This window comes from Trichechus manatus, unplaced genomic scaffold, assembly GCF_000243295.1.
Source record: "Trichechus manatus latirostris isolate Lorelei unplaced genomic scaffold, TriManLat1.0 scaffold00119, whole genome shotgun sequence".
NCBI classification, from domain to species: Eukaryota; Metazoa; Chordata; class Mammalia; order Sirenia; family Trichechidae; genus Trichechus; species Trichechus manatus.
Genome location: NW_004444055.1, coordinates 220,573 through 238,748, shown reverse-complemented (window position 1 = coordinate 238,748; position 18,176 = coordinate 220,573). Strand labels below are relative to the sequence as shown.

Below are 18,176 nucleotides of genomic sequence, written 5' to 3'. Positions count from 1 at the left end.
ACAGGCTATTTAAGACAGAGAAAGGCTTAGCCCCACTCTTTCAGAACTGCTTTTTCTGTTTTACCAAGACCAAAGTTAACTTTCTAGCTATTCCTTTATTTTCTAGACAAACTGTTATAGTCTACACTTGAAGTTCCACTGTGATCTGATTTCTGGTTCTACTGAAACCGGACCAATGGGTCCATGCCCAGTGTGCAAGGACCCAATCTCTGAGACGCTGTTTTTTGAGAGGAAGAAAGTTTATTTCGCAGGCTAGCGAGGCGGGAACTCAGAGGTATCGACGTCAGATCGAGTGCCTCGATTTGAAGAAGCATTTACATTTTATGGGTTTGGGGAATTATACATATTCATATAGGATTGCAGGAAGGCAGGTGGGCAGGATAGGAAGTTCTAAATATTCGTGGTTTCTATTGATTATTCATTATAGGGCAGGGCCAAGACTTGGTTCAAAGTGGCCGAGGAACTCTTCGCTTTTGAAGTGGCCTGGGCTACTGCAGATGACGTATGTCTGGTGATTTTGGTTCTTTGATATGAGTCTTTTCATTTCCTGGTATGAGTTCTCTTGTGTTATTGAGCATGCATGGCGGCCTGGGGTTGTCAGTCAGTTTTGTCTGTTCTACGCATGTCTGACTACTCTGAGCCGGTTAGATCTGGATCCGTCCAGGCCTCTCCAGAGAGTCTGTAAAACAACTTAGAGGAACTGAGTGACATGGTGGGGAGGTGACTGAGAGTGGCCTGATAGCTGGTGGAGAACTAATTAATTAGATGTCCTCTGCCTCTAGGGTCCCCTAACACTACCACTTCATGGAAACTGTCCTTGTCAAGGTCAGATCCATTAGGTTCTCTTGTTGACATATTTCAGTTCTTCTTTGGCTGCTCATGCTCTCCCTTTTAGTACTTTCTTTTCCATTGGCTTGCAGAACCCCATGATCAACTGGTTTGCCTCTCATGTGTTTGGCTTCTTATTTTCTCATCTCCTTCCCACATCATTATTTCCATTCTTTCTCTTCCTTAAGTGGTGGTATTCTCCAGTGTTGTCGGTGATGACTCCCAACTTCCCCCATTCTTATGCTTTCCTTCCCCAAATTTCCTGGCTCAGTGAATTGCACATTTACCCAGTTGCCCAGTCTGGGATATAGAAGTTGTTTGTGACTTATCCCCCTCTAACTTCACCTACTTTCTTTAAGTTACCAAGTCCTTATGTTATATTTCATATCATATGTATGGTATACATATCATTGTTTCTATTATGGTAAAAAAAAATAAATAAAATTTGCAATTTTAACTGTTTTTAAGTGTACAATTCAGTGTTCCTATCCTCTGGAACTTGTCAATTTCTCTGTATTCCTTCTACCACTGCCCTACTTCAGGCCCTCCTCGCGTCAACTCTGGAATACTGCAGAGGCTCCTACTAGCCTCCTGCCTCCAGGCTTGCTGCGCTACAGCCCATCCTTCATTCTGATGCTTGATAAACCTTTCAGAAATAAATCAGATCTTGACACTCCCTGGTTTAAAACCCTTTAGGGTCCCCAGTGCCTTTAAAATAAAATCTAAATTAATTAGCAAAATTAGGAAGGTCATTGCATACTTTTCTAGTCTCCTCTATTATTGCTTATTCCTTGAAACTCATTTTCTGTCATGTCATAAACTTGAAGTTCTATGAAAGTGCTTTGTTCCTTCACTCTGAGGGCACCTGCAACTTCCTTGGTCAGGGGCCTTCTCCTCCGCCCCCTTTGACCTGCCTACCTTTTACTCACATTTGAAGAAGGTATCATCTCGTCCCAGAAGTTGCCTTTAAGCCCTTCCCTCTACCACCAACTCCAAAGTCAGGTTTAGCTACACCTCCTATTCCCTTCATCTTTCAGAGTCTGTTACTCACCTTTACTCCCCAGTAGCTTGAACTTTCTAAAAAGGCCAAGGACCATCTCTTTTGAGTCTTTATTTTAGGTACTTATCAGATACTGATAAATGTTGAATGAATAGTGGCTCTTGGTAGAATGTTATTAGAAGTCTGAAAACACTCACTTTTGTTTTTATCAGAAGGAACAACTTATCACTTTATTTTTTGGGTTTCTCCCCTCCCTCTAGCATTTTTTTTTTTTTTTAAATGCTACAGCTAAGTATAGCTTGATTTACTTGTTTACTTCAGCCTTGACTTGTGGTTTCAATTAGCAACTGATTCAGTTAAGGAAACCTATATGTCTTCGTTCGGTAGCATAAACAAACAAAAAAACCCAACCTATTGCTGCGAGTCTGTCCTGACTTATAGCGGCCCTATAAGACAGAGTAGAACTGCCCCATTTGTTTTCCAAGGAGAGGATGGTGGATTCGAACTGCCAACCTTTTGGTTAGCAGCCATAGCTCTTAACCACTGCGCCACCAAAGCCTCCATAGCCTAGGCATTTTAAATAAAATTTAATAGTTTATTAAATATGAATGAAATAAGTTTCATTATCTGACTGGCCCGGTATTTTTTTTTCCAGTCATAGTGTAGGTCGTTGTTTAAACCCAGCCTTCTGATTTATTAGCAGGGTGGCCATTAGTAATCTCTCTGAATTATTTTTTACTCACCTGCAAAATGGGGTAACAGTATCTACTTGGTTGGTGAGAGGGTTATATAAAATATAATATTTATGAACCACTCGTCTGTTATTGGCCCTTAGTAGGAGTTCAGTATATATTGAATTATTTCCTCTTTAAACAGCATTTACACATAGCCCAGGGACTGACAAGCATGGGGCGATTTTTTTTTTCATCCATCAGAATACCTTGAAATCCTTGAATTCCACTTTTACATGAAAGCCATTGTTTGCCTTTCTGTCTTAAGTAATTCCTTCCTACGATGTTCAGTTTTGTTATTGCGAGCATATACGTTTTTTCATTTTCTATTTTAGTGGTCACCTACATTTGAAAAGAATTGTATTTCATGTCTTCACAAAAAAAATCTACCTAGAGAGAGGTGGAAGGGTCTTATCACAAGATCTTCGTGCACCAATTTGGACTCTATGCTCCTTTATTTTCACTTAGCCATCCTATCAGCATCTGCTTTACTAATAGCAGTAATGTTTAAAAAGCAAGCAAATCTGCTGTTTCCTTTGTCCCTTTGAGATTACTGGACCATCATTAGAGAAGAATTTGAGTCTGTGTAAGATGATTCAGTATTTTCTTTATAATATTTCGTGGTAAAAATTTAAGTAATAAAAATCTGAAGGAAGAAGTCGTATAGAAGTAAATTTTTGGTTATTCGTTGAATGAGAATCTTGTTGTAGGTTTAGTTTAAGATTATTTTTGAAAAGATATGTTTATATGACCTCAGACAATCTGAGCTCGGGACTAATTACTATACCTGTATCTTGTTAACTTGCTTTCCTGGTTCTGGGTAGCTGAGCCAGTTGGCTCTCTTCCAAAGCACATTTGGGCTACAAAGGAACTGCCTGCTTCGCTCGCTGACGTTCGAGATTAAAGAGAAGATGAATGCTGTTTTTGGCAGCAGCTGCAGTTTTGTTCACGGCAGTCCTAATACCACTTTGTAGGTCTGTGCCTAAAAAAAATGAGCGACGCAGACACTTCAGCTACCTTTTCAACCTTGTGAAGCCTGTAATGTGGACCCTGGCCACGGATATTTTATAATCATTTCTCTCCTTCACAAAGAGAAAAGAATTTGTGTTTTTTAGGTTTAGAAGCTTTGAATCTGGTTTCTTGAGCAGTGTATGGTTCCCCTGATGTTCTTGGACTGCACGGGTGTTCACTTCTCCTTAGAGAAAGGAGTCTGCAACATGACTTCTGTGTAATAACACATGTTCAGGTTAAGTAAATAGTTTGCTTTGGGGCAGCTTTGCAGCTCCTTTTCCAAGCATGTGCTTTTTTATTGTAAGGAAGGCTCTTGTTTTTAGGAGAAATTGATGATTGGGTGAATATTCCCCTGCGATCTGCTGAAGTCGGCTCTCAACAAAAATGTGAATTACATAAGACCTTTGCCTTCAGAGTTTCTGGCCTTCCTACAGCTTCCCCCTCTGTCCTTTAAAGTACTTTCCTGACATGATCTGTCAGAAACCATTGAGTCTCATTTGCCATTCCAGCTCACGGTGACCCTACGTGTGTCACAGTAGACCTGTGCTCCATAGGGTTTTCAGTGGCTGATTTTTCAGAAGTAGATTGCCAAGCCTTTCTTCCACGGCACCTCTGGGTGGACTCAAACCTCCAACCTTTTTGTTAGCAGCCAAGTGTTTTAACCATTTGTGCCACCCAGGGATCCTGCTATTTCCATTATTTACAATTATGGATTTTTGTCACTATTACTTCCCTCTGCCAGGAGTTTTTGCATTGCACACCTTCGTTCTAGCAGTGCGCGTAGAGTTCTCATTAATTTTTTTCACCATGTAGGTAATTTGAAGGCAACTTTTGGCAATTGAAGTATTTTTGGAATTGTGTGTGTTGTAGGGAGTATTTAGGGACACTTTTTTGACGCAGGTCGCTAAATAATTTTTTTTTTTTAATCCAGAGCTGCCGACAATAAGATTAATGTGTCTGTGCAATGAAATGTCATGAAGTGAGAGGTTATCACACAATGAGCATGACCTAGAGAGAAAAGTTGTACCATGCAAAAACAAAGTAGCCAAAGAAAAATGTCATATGCAGAAGCAGAGAATGTTACAGAAAACACAGTGAGGTGATTACCCAAACCAGAAAGATACATTTTAGAGCAGCCACAAATACAGGGGCATTCTGCTGTACCATCATATCTCCATCAGGGTGTGTGCCTGCATGTGTACGCACACACCCACACATTTAGGCACTCATACAGCCTTGAAGTTTCTAGAAGTTGGAGAAAGAGGAAGAGAGAGAAAACAAAGATAAATATTTTGTTGATATATTGGAACACCGCACTAAATAGATGTCAATTGTCTGTTAACTAAAAGTACTTTAAATACAGATGAGAACTAAGAAATAAAGAAAAAGGCATCTCAGCCCAAAATCAGTGTCAAAATATCCATGTACAAAAGGGCGTACTCTTTGTGCATGGAAGATTTATTCTATAAAGTCCTTTCTCAGACTGAGTTATTCAAACATTTCCGAAGTACTGGTTTCCCTGGTTTCCTAGCCGGTCCAAAGACGGTAACAATGCAATGAATGATTGCACGGCACCCATAGTTTGAAAAGTTTTTCATTTGATTGTCACCACCAGTCCATGAAATAAGTGAGACAAAAATTATCTTTATTCTCATTTATAGGCGGATAAACTGATACTTAGGGGGATTAAGTAAGTTGTTTGAGGTCACATTGTAAGGGGCTCAGAGATTTTCTGAATTCATGTTCTATACTCTGCCTATCACACTACGGGTTTTCAAAAGCATGGTTTTTTTTCCCCCCTTGGCCTTGGAAACCTTTGTTCAAACAAAATCTTACCCAGAAGCATGAACAAATAAAACAGAAAAAAAGCTGAGCTGCTTTGCTTATATAGGGGCTTGGGGCCAGAGTCCTGGTGGGGGCAGCTCACTGCTCTCACCAGGGGCAGCTCACTGTTCTCACCGAGACCTGCTTGAACATCACTACACTACACCATTCATTCACTAATTCATTCAGGAAAGTTCACTTGTTGATTTCTGTTCTAGTTTTCTATTGCTGCCGTAATAATGACCACAAATATAATGACTTAAAACAATACAAATCTATTATTTCATAGTTCTGGAGATCAGAAGTCCAAAACGGGTCTCAGTGGGCTAAAATCAAGGTGTCGTGGGCTGTGTTCCTTTCTAGAGGCTCTAAGGGAGTCTCTCTTTCCTTCCTTTTCCAAATTCTAGAGGCCTCCCACATTCCTTGGCTTGTGGCCCCCTTCCTCCTTCTTTAAAACTGGCTATGGCGAGTTGAGTCCTTTTCATATCATGTCTCTCTAACCTTTCTTCCATCTTTGCATCTTTCTCTTACCAGAGCCAGGGAATGCTCTCCATTTTTAAGGACCCATGGGATCAGATTGGGCCCAGATAATCTCCTCATCTCATATTCATTGATTTAATCACATTTGCAAAGTCTCTTTCACCACTTAAGGTAACATATTCACGGGTCCCAGGTATTAGAACATGGACATCTTTGGAAGGTCTTTTCTGCCTACCACAAGCTCCCAGTATGGGCCATGTGTTGTGTTTGCATCAAGACTACACAAAGCTAGAAACAAGCACATTAGCAGTAAAAATAAGCTGTAAGTAATGATCTGACAATCTGGGAGAGACCGGAAAATTAAGAAAAAAAAAACTAAAATAAAAAATTGAAAACAATCATTCAAATGAATAATTTGGAGCTGCTTGGAAGAGAGTGGTTACAACTATATAACTAGGATGTTTTGCAGGTCTTCCCGTGCAAAGGAGTAAGCTCTCCATTTCAACCCTCTCCTGAGAACGCCGTAGGCAGTATTACTACTGCTGTGCAGAGTTCTCAGAATAGTTCCCCACTGATTGCTCTTCCATCCTAAAATTTTGTTATGTCGAAGTGAATTTGATACAAAGGGGAATTTTGTGTGAGATGAAATATTCCTTAACAGTAGCGAAGTGTCTTTTTTAAAAAAAAAAAAAAGTTATTTTGTTATTGTGGAGAATATACACAGCAAAACATACACCAATTCAACTGTTTCTACATGGCGAAATATCTTTTTGTATGCAAAGTAAAATTACAACATGAGTTTATTAAGTTGTTTGAAAGTACTTCAAGAGATATGTTTTTCAGGGATATTGAAAGTTATTAGGTTAACATAGATTTAATTTTAGCTCTGATCAAATAGATTGCTATAAAATAAGCAAAATCATATCTTCACAGACATTTGTGTATAACTGATGCAAAAAATATTGTTGCTGTCCTGGTGAAGACATATCGTGCAATTATTTTGAAGTTTGTGTTAATGTATTTTAAGAAACTATCAAAGAACATATATTAAAAATTCTAATATTCAGAAAAAAATAGAATATTCAGCTGTGACATGGAGTATGGAACAAAGTTGTTTCCATAATGTTTGGTATTCGCAAAATCATTAAAGTTGTAGAGAGATGTTCTCGAAGTCCTCACAATGCTGTAACAAATTTCTGGGAGTGCTGTGACATTATGGGATAGTTAAGAACACAAGATTTAAAATTGGACGGACCTGGTTTTTTGTCCTGATTTTACTATTTAGAAGCCCCTGAAAATGTGCCTCTGTTTCTTCATTTTTAAAATGAGGATATATGAAACTTTAATTTTGTTTGTTATTTGCAAAATGCTTGGTACCTAGTATGTGAATGGTGACTGTTTTTCATCACTTTGTTCCGTAAACACCAGCATCTGTACTTATATAATCTGACATCCTGCTTGATATTACTGATGAGCTACCAATACTCATATTTAAGACCAGACCCGCTACTTGGGGACTAGATCCCACCCCTTCTTGTCTACACATTACTCAAGTAGTTCTCTCTCTTCTGACTTACATCAGATTTTGTTGCTTGCCTTGCATCCTGTCTTAAAGCTCAGTAGTGCATTTGATGCTGAGTGAAGTCTGAAGTGTCTTGTGAGTGTGATTGTCCATCTGAACCTAAGATTATTGCTGCCTGTAGAGCAGAGTAGGCATTATAATCTCAATCCCCAGACTTTCCTCTACCTTTTAGTTTTTTCTGTAGAATTGAACACCTTTTGACATACTGTGTAATCTAATTACTTGTTATCTTTATTGGTTATTGTCTGTTTTTCCCCACTAGATGCTAAGCCTCATAAGGGGAGGGATTTTTGTCATTTTGTTCACTAATGTATCCCTAGCATATAGAACAAGGCATGGCACTAGTAGGTGTTCAATAAATATTTGTGGAATGAATAGGTGATCAAATGTTTGTTTAATGTTTATTCAATCCTGGGTATAAGGCATTGTCTTATTTTTCTAGTGCTGCTATAACAGAAATACTACAGGTGGATGGCTTTAACAAACAGAAGTTTATTCTCTCACAGTTAAGGAGGCTAGAAGTTCAAATTCAGGGTACTAGCTTTAGGGGAAGGCTTTGTCTCTCATCGGTTCTGGGGAAAGGTCCTTGTCATCAGTCTTCCAGTGGGTCTAAGAGCTTCTCAGCGCAAGGACCCTGGCTCTTCTTTCCTGGTGGTATGAGGTCCCCTGTCTCTCTATTCCCTTCTCTCTTTTATGTCTCAAAAGAGATTGACTCAAATACAACCTAATCTTGTAGATTGAGTCCTGCCTCATTAACATAACTGCCTCTAATCCTGCTTCATTAACATCGTAGAGGTGGGATGTACAACACATAGGAAAATCACATCAGATGACAAAATGGTGGACAGTCACACAATACTGGGAATCATGGCCTAGCCAAGTTGACACACATTTTTGGGGGACACGATTCAGTCCATAACAGGCATGGTGAAAAGAAGTGACAGAATTCCTATCTTTATATTTCAGAGAGCCTAGAATTATAATGAGTAGTGAAATTGGCCATCTACAGAGATTCTTGGGGAGGCTTCTCAAATCATATCAGAAAAGAGGGCCTTGGGATGGTTGAGTTTTAGGAATAACTCTATAAAAGAAAGCCCCAAACCAGTTGCTTTTGAGTCATACCGATTCATAGAGACCCCCCCATGTGTGTCAGTGCTCGAGAGGGTTTTTTATGGCTGATTTTTTATAGATTGCCAGGCCTTTCTTCCTAGGTATCTATGGGTGGACTTGAACCACTAACCTTTTGGTTATCAGGCAAACACATTAACGTTTGCACCACCTGGAGACTCCATATAAAAGAAATCTGGAGTTTAATCAATTGTATTTACAGACGTGAAAGAAGACTATATTAAATAGAGGAGATTTATATGTTGGGATTGTCCAAAAAGAAGAATCTCCAAAACAGAAGTCATTTACACAGTAATCTAAGGGAGACAGTGCTATGAAGAGTCAAAACAAGTATGGTACTTAATCCTATAGGTATGTGTATCTCTTGTGTGGGTAAGAGCTCCTCAGGCTTTATTATCTGGTGGAAGAGGTCAGCTAATTCTCTTTGATACGATTCTTCACTTACCAAATCATCTTCTGATGGTAGTAATTTGGGCTCCTTTGCAAAATTAAGGAGCCCTGGCAGTACAGTGGTTAAGTGCCTAGCTGCCGACAAAATTCAGTGGTTTGGACCCACTAGCCGCTTCACGGGAGAAAGATGTGGCAGTCTGCTTCTGTAAAGATTACAGCCTTTGAAACCCTATCGGGCAGTTCTACTCTGTCCTGTAGGGTCTCTGTGAGTCAGAATCGAAATGACGGCAGTGGGTTTGATTTTTCTATTTGCAGAATTATTGAAAAAGTATTCAGTCTGATGATGTGGGATTTCAGTTTTCTTGACATTATAAATTAGCACCTTTGTATTCTAGTTCAAAGTTTTCTCTTATGAGTTTGGTTATTCTGAGTCACTCTCTCAGAGCCTGATCAAATCCAGGTGTACTATTGATAGAATTGATTTTTTGAGCCTGTAATGGAGGTTACTAGACATTGTCATGGCCATACCTGAGGTCCAACAAACATTCTTTTCTAAAATCCTTAACATTTGTTTATCAGTTTGCCCATTGCCGTCAAGTTGATTCGGACCCATAGTGACCGTATAGTATGGAGAACTACCCCATAGGGTTTCCAAGTTGCGGTTGGTGGATTTGAACTGCTGACCTTTTTGGTTAGCAGCTGAAGCTCTTAACCACTTCGCCACCAGGGCTCCACTTATCAGTTAGGGATATTTAATAAGGTACATAATATAAAGATGTGACATGATAGTGCTCAAAGTAGTCTTAAGGAAAATTACTGCTAAAATAGACCACAATGGTAAAGCAATATGGATTCATTATTAAAACACAATAAAATGGTTTTAATTTTAAATTTAATTATATCTATGTGGGAAGCATTGTAGTCTTAGAAATTTTAGCAAATGAGAATCATCATTTGACCCAGTGTAAATGCCAATTAGCTTGTAGATTTTAATTGAAAATAATAATCCAGTTCCTTTTTAATATATAACTAGCTAAGCAAATAGGAAAGATTTCTAGCCATGTACAGCTGGGCTTTTATGTAATTTTAAGATGTCATAGGCAATTATTAGCTTATCGAATAAATCTCACATATTTTGAAATATCTTCACATCTCTATGCCTTTGCTCATGCTGTTTATTTTTCCTGGCACGGTGGTCCTTTCTTTGTCAACTCTTGCAAATTCCTCCCTGTCCTCCAAAATTCAGCAGTCACCTTTTCTCTCTGGCTTTTCTTGGCAGTGTCTTCCTGCCATGGGTTCTCCTTCTTAAGGTTAATTGAGTAATGGCTTCCTTCTCTGTGTTCCCAAAGCATTTATCACAGGGTGTGCTTGTTATCTATTTACCTGCCTTTGAATTTCAAGGGCATCTTCATCATCTTTATTTCCCTAGTGTCTGCTACAGTACCTGCGTCATAGTAAGGGCTCAATAAGTAGTTATTGAGTTGGAGCATTAGACTATTTTTATATTAATCACTGAGTCATCCAGCAAATATTCATTATGGGCTTTTCATATGCAAGGTACTATGCTAAGTATTCTAAAGATACTAGAAAAAAAAAATCAGATACCCAAGTTCTTAAAAACCTGAAATATAACATAATAAGGGAAAATACATCATACATAAAAGTAGCTATAATACATGATTAAAACCACTTGCCATCTAGTCAGTTCTGACTCATGGTGACCCCATGTGTATCAGAGTAAATCTGTGCTCCATACAGCTCTCAGGGGCTGATTATTTAGAAGTCGATCATCAGGCTTTTTTGCTAGGCACCACTGAGTGGACTGGAAACCCCAGCCTTTTGGTTAGCAGCTGTCTTAGTCATCTAGTGCTGCTTTAACAGAAATACCACAAGTGGATGGCTTCACAAAGAGAAGTTTATTCTCTCACAGTTTAGTAGGCTACAAGTCCAAATTCAGGGCATCGGCTCCAGGAGAAGGCTTTCCCTCTCTGTTGGCTCTGGAGAAAGGTCCTTGTGATACATCAGCCTTCCCTTGGTCCTGGGAGCTTCTCTGTGCAGGAACCTGAGGTCCAAAGGACACGCTCTTGGTGGTATGAGGTTCCCGTATGTCTCTGCTCGCTTCTCTTTTTTATATCTCAAAAGAGATTAGATTAAGACACTGTCCAATCTTGTAGACTTTATCAGTATACCTTATTATAGTAACAGACTTTACAACACATAAGGAGATCACATATAACCTCATCATAGTGATAGAGTTTACAACACGTAAGGAAATCATGTCAGATTACACAATCATACAATACTGGGAATCATGACCCGGTCAACCCAACAGACGTTTTTGGGGGACACAATTGAATCCATGACAGCAGCCAAGCACATTAACCATTTGCACCATCCAGGGCCTCTATAATACGTAGTAGAAAGTGCTAATTTCCAAAGATATATATATATATATATATAATATACATATATATGATTTACAAGTGAAGAGAAATTGAAGCACTTACTGATGAAGATCAAAGACTACAGCCTTCAGTATGGATTTTGCCTTAACATAAAGAAAACAAAAATCCTCACTACTCGACCAATATATAATAAATGAAGACAATATTGACATTGTCAAGGATTTTATTTTACTTGGATCCACCATCAGTGCCCGTAGAAGCAGCAGTCAGGAAATCAAATGACATACTGCATTGGACAAATCTGCTGCAAAAGACCTCTTTAAACTGTTAAAAAGCACCTTGAGGACTAAGGTGCCTGACCTAAGCCTAGGTGTTTCACCAAAATTGCCTCATTTGCATGCGAAAGCTGGACAATGAGTAAGGAAGACCAAAGAAGAATTGATGCATTTGAATTATGGTGTTGGAGAAGAATATTGAATATAACACGGACTGCTAGAGGAATGAACAAATCTGTCTTGGAAGAAGTACATCCAGAATACTCCGCAGAACCGAGGATGGCAAGTCTTTGTCTCACGTACTTTGGACATGTTACCAGGAGGGACTAGTCCCTAGAGAAGGACGTCATGCTTGGTAAAGTACAAGGTCAGCAAAAAAGAGGAAGACCATAGACAAGATGTATTGACACAGTGACTGCAACAGTGGGCTCAAACATAGCAATTATTGAGGATGGTGCAGGACCAGGCCGTGATTTGTTCTGTAGTACATAGGGTCGCTATGAGTCGGAACCAACTCAATGGCAACAACAACATATATATATATATATATATGGTTTATAAACGGAAGTCAATACTTCCTGCTAGGGTTCAAGAATGCCCTCCTGTTGGATAAAGAAATATTTTTCCTTATTTAAATAGCTAAAAAGTCATGGTTCAAAACACTGATTATTTTGTTATCTCACAAATTGGGTTAAATTCTGTCCTAGATCTAAAAATATCTCTTTCTCCCTCACTTTAACTTGGAGTACTGTTTTAGACTATTGGATTAAAGCACTGCTCAAGGGCTATGCTGCTACTTGCCAAAGAGTCGACATTTAAAGTAGAAAGTTTCCTTTGGTGCCTTAAGGTATGAATTTTATGCATTCCCTACTTTTTAGAAGACACCCTAAGTGATAAATCCATTATGTGTTGCTACAAGTTCATTCCTAATTGTCACTAGGAAATTGGCTTTAGAAAGCTTTTGACGAAAGTTAACAATAATGTCTTTGAAATGAATAATTCGGGCTGTATTTTAACTGAGATATTTTTAAGTTTGGTCAGCATAGTTTGGATGCTTAGCATTAATGGTAGTTAAGCCAGTAGGAATTTTTTTTTTTTTTTAATATGGTAAATTGACCTTTTCTACATTGAGGCATAAGATGTTCATAGTTGGAACGACTACAGACTTTAACTGAAAGTCATGAAGCAATTTTTCTGTTTTCATTTAGACTTGGATTTTCACTTGCATTTATCTTCAACTGCTCCTGTTTAATCCTCTCGTCAAAACTAAAGGGATCTGCGGGAATCGTGTGACTGATGATGTGAAAGACGTTACAAAACTGGTAAGTAAGGAATGCTTTCAATAGCTGTGACTGTTTTTCTTGTGCTTGTTGATAAAATATTTAGGGTCCCCCCCCAAAAAAATTAATGTTTTTCTAAGAAAAGGAAGAGAATCATTGAATTATTCTGAAAGGTTATAAAGAACAGAGAGAGAGATGTTTAAGGTTATGGTGAATTTATTGGTAAAATTGGCCCACTGCACACACACGCTACAGTGACTTTGTTGATCCTTTCCTCGTTCAGTCTCAGGCAGTGAAGGACGCTGGAGAGTTCACTGTGTGCTGATGTGCTGGCACCAGTTTGTTTCCCGTTATCTCTTTAGTGAGTTCCTCAGAGTGTCTCATTTCCTCTCTGTGTGCCTTCCTAGTTATTCTCCTCCCACAAGCCTAACAAAAGGAGATCTGAACTGGCTCTTCTCTCCTTTCCAACAGCACAAAGACCCTGTCACATGGGGCTTGGTATTTGCTCCCAGTGAACACAGTTAGAGGAGTAATTTGATGCCCAAATGTTTGAATGGCCTCCTCTCCCACATTTGTCACATTGCAACGCTTCCATCAGCAAAAGCCTTTGGTCACTGGCAGCTTCATGCCATGCTTCTTGCCATGCCTCTCTTTAGATGAAGACTTCAGAGAGTGTTCAATACAACATCTGGAAGACATTTTTCCCAACTCACTAGAACTAGGGATGATTTTTCAGCTCACTTAAACCACAGTGTGTGATTTCAGGATGAATAAAGTTTGAAAAGCATTTTTCTTAATTCCTGGTTCAAAATAGCCTGTTAAATTGCACTCCGTTATTTGAATATTGCCTAGAGAATAGAGGTGATGTGAGAATAAGGAAGAAATGAGGGTTGTAATATGGAGAAAAGAAAGAAAATTGTGTTTGTTAGGATAGTAGTTTATGGAATAGAAGGGCTCTATTTATCTTCCTTGCTCTTGATATTTCCTGGTCTGTTTGCTTTTCCGGCTTCAAAGCTGTACTTCAAAACAAAAGTTTAATAGTATGGTCATTGTCTTGCTAAAAAACCCAGGAAAACCAAACCCATTGCCATCAAGTCGATTCCAACTCATAGCGACCCTATAGGACAGTGTGGAACCACCCGATAGAATTTCCAAGGAGTGCTTGGTGGATTCGAACTGCTGAACTTTTGATTAGCAGCCGTAGCACTTAACCACTACGCCACCAATTTAGCCTTAATTCAGAATTAGAAACACACACACACACACACCCAGAATTTATACAGACTTCTTTTGCAAGAAAAGGATTCTTTGATGTACCACCCGAAGATGTACCAACATGTTTTATTTGAGGGATTGATGACCAAAGTAATCCAACAACACTTGCCTACTGTATGCCCAGCTAGATATTTGATAGAGGGATAGGGGAAAGAGGAGGTGTTTTTTAAAAATATAGGTCATAATCGTTTTTCCTCAAATTGCTTCATAGTTTGTGACCCAAGGAACAATACTGAAAAGACAATGTGTTTATATACTAAGCTTTGTGTATATTGGTAGACCATGTTGAATGAACAAAGAAATGATGTGTTTCAGTGGTTCTCAAACATTGGTGAACATCACGATCACTTGTGGTGCTTGTTAAAATTATAGGTGTCTGGGCTCTACTTCAAGATACTGAATCTATAGGTGCAGGCAGGAGCTCTAGGCTTCTACATTTTTAACAAATTTCTGGAACCAGGTTTAAGAACAACTGCTCTAGATGACCTTATTCTATCAAAGTCTAGAGATCAAAATGTCTAGATACTAATTGAATCTCAATTGTTATTATGACTTGTATCTGTGTTGTATAGATTTATAAGAATGTCAGTTAATACAGTCTCCAACATATCCCTAAAGTAGATCATGACTGAGAAATTGTACTCTCATGGGGCTGCTGATATAATAACAGTGGGAGCTGGGAATGAGTAGGAAGGCCTGCAATGGTCTCAGGGACCAAATTTCAAATATGTGGTCAATGAATATAGTTGGAAGATGATAGTGTATCTGACCACAGACCGGACACATCCAAGATTAACACGGTATTTAAGAAAAATTACTTGTACACGTTATTATTTGCTAAGTATTTGAGAAATACAACTTAATAAGCACCACTTCCTGTCAAATGTCCTACTGATATTTTCAGGCAGTATAAGTAGATATTATAAGCACCTTCCAAGATTTTCTAATTGTATCTTTAACCACCTTCTTGTTACCCATCTGTTACCTATCAGTTGCTACAAGACAGCAAAAAGCATTAATAAGAGGAGAAAGAAGAGAGATGCCCAGAAGTACTTATTCATATTGACATTATATTCAAAAATATAATTATTCACCTGTCTTAGGCTGGGTTCTCTAGAGAAGCAAAACCAGTAAAGCGTATAAATGTATATATAGAGAGATTTATATCAAGGATATAGCTCACATGATTGTAGAGGATAAAAAGTCCCAAGTCCACAGATCAGGGTAGAGGCCTCTCCCAGTTCATGTAGTTGCAGAAGCTGGTGAACCCAAGGTCGGCAGGTCGGAGAGGGGCTCCCGCTCACAGGCAGTGAAGGTCAATGAATTCCAAGATCAGCAGACAAGACCACAAGGTTTCTCCTGATTCATGTAGCTGCAGGGGCTGGCGAACCTAAGGTCAGCAGGTCGGGGAACCAGACTCTTGCTTGCAGGCTGAGAAGTTCAACGAATTCCAAGATCAACAGGTAAGCTGCTAGCTCAAGTCCCACGAACTGGAGGTGAGACAACGAGAGGCAGCTGCTGAGTCTGGAACAAGCCAAAAACCTTGGCAAGGTGAGCAAGCAGAAAATAACCGGCAGAAGGCAGAAAGATGAAACTGAGATGGTGGTGAGCTGCCACCGGCCCCACCTCCACCGGTACCGCTCAGCAGATTCCATCATGGGGGTGATCACAGCATTATACAACTGCTAAAACACTGAGAATAATGGTCTAGCCAGGTTGACATACAATCTTAACCATCACATCACCCTTAGGGAAAATGTCAAATTTAAACTGAAGAAAGGTTTTTTTTGTTTGTTGGTTTTTTCCCCCCTTCCAGCTACTGACTCAGGGGGAGACAGTTTAATTTCAACAGTTGTGGTAGTAACATTGGTGTATTTTCTTTGGATTATAATTTTTAATAAGCTACTTGAAAAAAATTCAAGTTAATAAAAAAATAGAGCCCAGAAGATCACTTCCAATTGAATAACTAAAGACCTACATAATTCATGGCCTGTATTTCCTAGGCTATTTATACAGAAATATAAAATAATCCCTGATCCACAGCATTTATAATCTAGTTGGGAGGATAGACCATCTCCATGGAGATATGAATGCCAATCACTAAAACCACAATAACAACACATGAGTGGGGGCCATTAAAAAGATTTCATGGTATAACATAGGACCAAACGTGCAAATATATTGATTGGTTAAGTGGATGAATTTTAGAGTCTGGTAGAGCTGAGTTAAATTCCAGTTCTTTGACCTTGGATAAGCAACAGCTTTTCTAGATATCATTTCTTCTTTCACAATTCTGTGGTATCGATTAATGTATATATAAATTTTCACCCCAGCTATTGTCACATAACCTCTTTGTGCCTCAGTTTCCTCATCAGTATAATAGATTAATAGTACTCATAAAGTGATTGTGATGATTAAATAATTGAACTGTCCCTGGCACATTGGTAAGTGCCTGCTAAATACTAGCTATTCGTAGTAGTGGTAGTGGCATTAGGAGTCCCTGGGGGGTGCAGTTAAGCGCTAGACTACTAGCCGAAAAGTTGGTGCTTTGTACCCACCCAGAGGCACCTAGGGAGTCAGGCCTGGCGATCTGCTTCTGAAAGGTCACAACCTTGAAAACCCTGTGGAGCAATTGTACTTTGCACACGTGGGTCGCCATGAGTTAGAATCAACTTGACGGCAACTAACAATAATAGCAACAAATGTAGTGGCCTTTGTAGGATCATAAGATGTTGGAGATAGAAGGGAAATGCTTTCATAAATAAGGAAACTGAGGCTCAAGAGTGGTGCCACCAGCTTCTGGCCTCTTTATCGGTAAGTACTGTGTCCACTAGAACAGTGATTTTCAAACTTCATCCTGGAGCCCACAAGGCCATTATGCTTTTATTTATGTATCTGGGTTTCCAGATAAGACTTGGTTTGAAAAAAAAGAATAGCTTATGAAAAAATGTTTGAAAGCTTCTGCTGTACACTAGTGTTCCTGTTTCATGGTATATCATAGGAGAACCTTCTGGTCAGAATCTCTTAGGGTGTGTCTTATTCATCTAGTGCTGCTCTAACAGAAATACCACAAGTGGATGGCTTTCACAAAGAGACATTTATTTTCTCACAGTCTAGTAGGCTAGAAGGCCAAATTCAGGGCGTCAGCTCCAGGAAAAGGCTTTCTCTCTCTGTTGGCTCTGGAGGAAGGTCCTCGTTGTCATCAGTCTTCCTCTGGACTAGGAGCTTCTCTGCGCAGGAACCTTGGGTCCAAAGGACACGCTCCCTCCTGGTTATTCTTTCTTGATGGTAGGAGGTCCCCAATTCTCTGCTTGCTTCCCTTTCCTTTTGTCTCTTGTAAGGTAAAAGGTGGTGCAGGCCACACCCTAGGGAAACTCCCTTTATATTGGATCCCCGATGTGACCTGGGTAAGGGCAGTGTTACATTCCCACCTAATCCTCTTTAACATAAAATTACAATCACAAAATGGAGTCCAACCACACAATTCTGGGAATCATGGCCCAGCCAAATTGATACACACATTTTTGGGGGGACATAATTCCAACCATGACAGGGTGCTTATTAAAAGTGCGGATGTTAGGGCCCCTAATTAAGAAATATTGAATCCCAATTAGTGGAGTGAGGTGTAGGAACCTTAATGTTTTTGACCAGCATCCGAGGTGAGAGATATTTAAATAAAAGTGCCAGGACTTCTGCATAGGCCATAATAATAATGCTGTATTGTTCATGGTGGAAAGAAGCTAAATGATACCATCATTAACCTGTTATTAGGTGCTGTGGAGTCAATTTTGATTTGTAGCGACCCCATGTGACAGAATAGAACTGCCCCATTGGATTTTCTCAGCTTTATTTATTTATTAGTTTATTTTTTACTGTACTTCAGGTGAAGGCTTACAGAACAAATAGTTTCTCATGAAACAGTAGTACACATATTGTTTTATGACATTGGTTAACAAGCCCACAACAT

At 39.2% G+C, this 18,176-nt stretch overlaps 1 protein-coding gene across 1 annotated transcript in view; it reads left to right on the top strand.

Annotated features, from left to right (window-relative positions):
* Positions 1–18,176, top strand: part of KITLG (KIT ligand) — a 109,624-nt gene that overhangs the window by 30,074 nt on the left and 61,374 nt on the right. Inside the window, exon 2 of the mRNA XM_023738551.1 lies at positions 12,863–12,976. Coding sequence (XP_023594319.1) covers positions 12,863–12,976 — 114 coding nt within the window. The remainder of the gene's footprint in view (positions 1–12,862; positions 12,977–18,176) is intronic.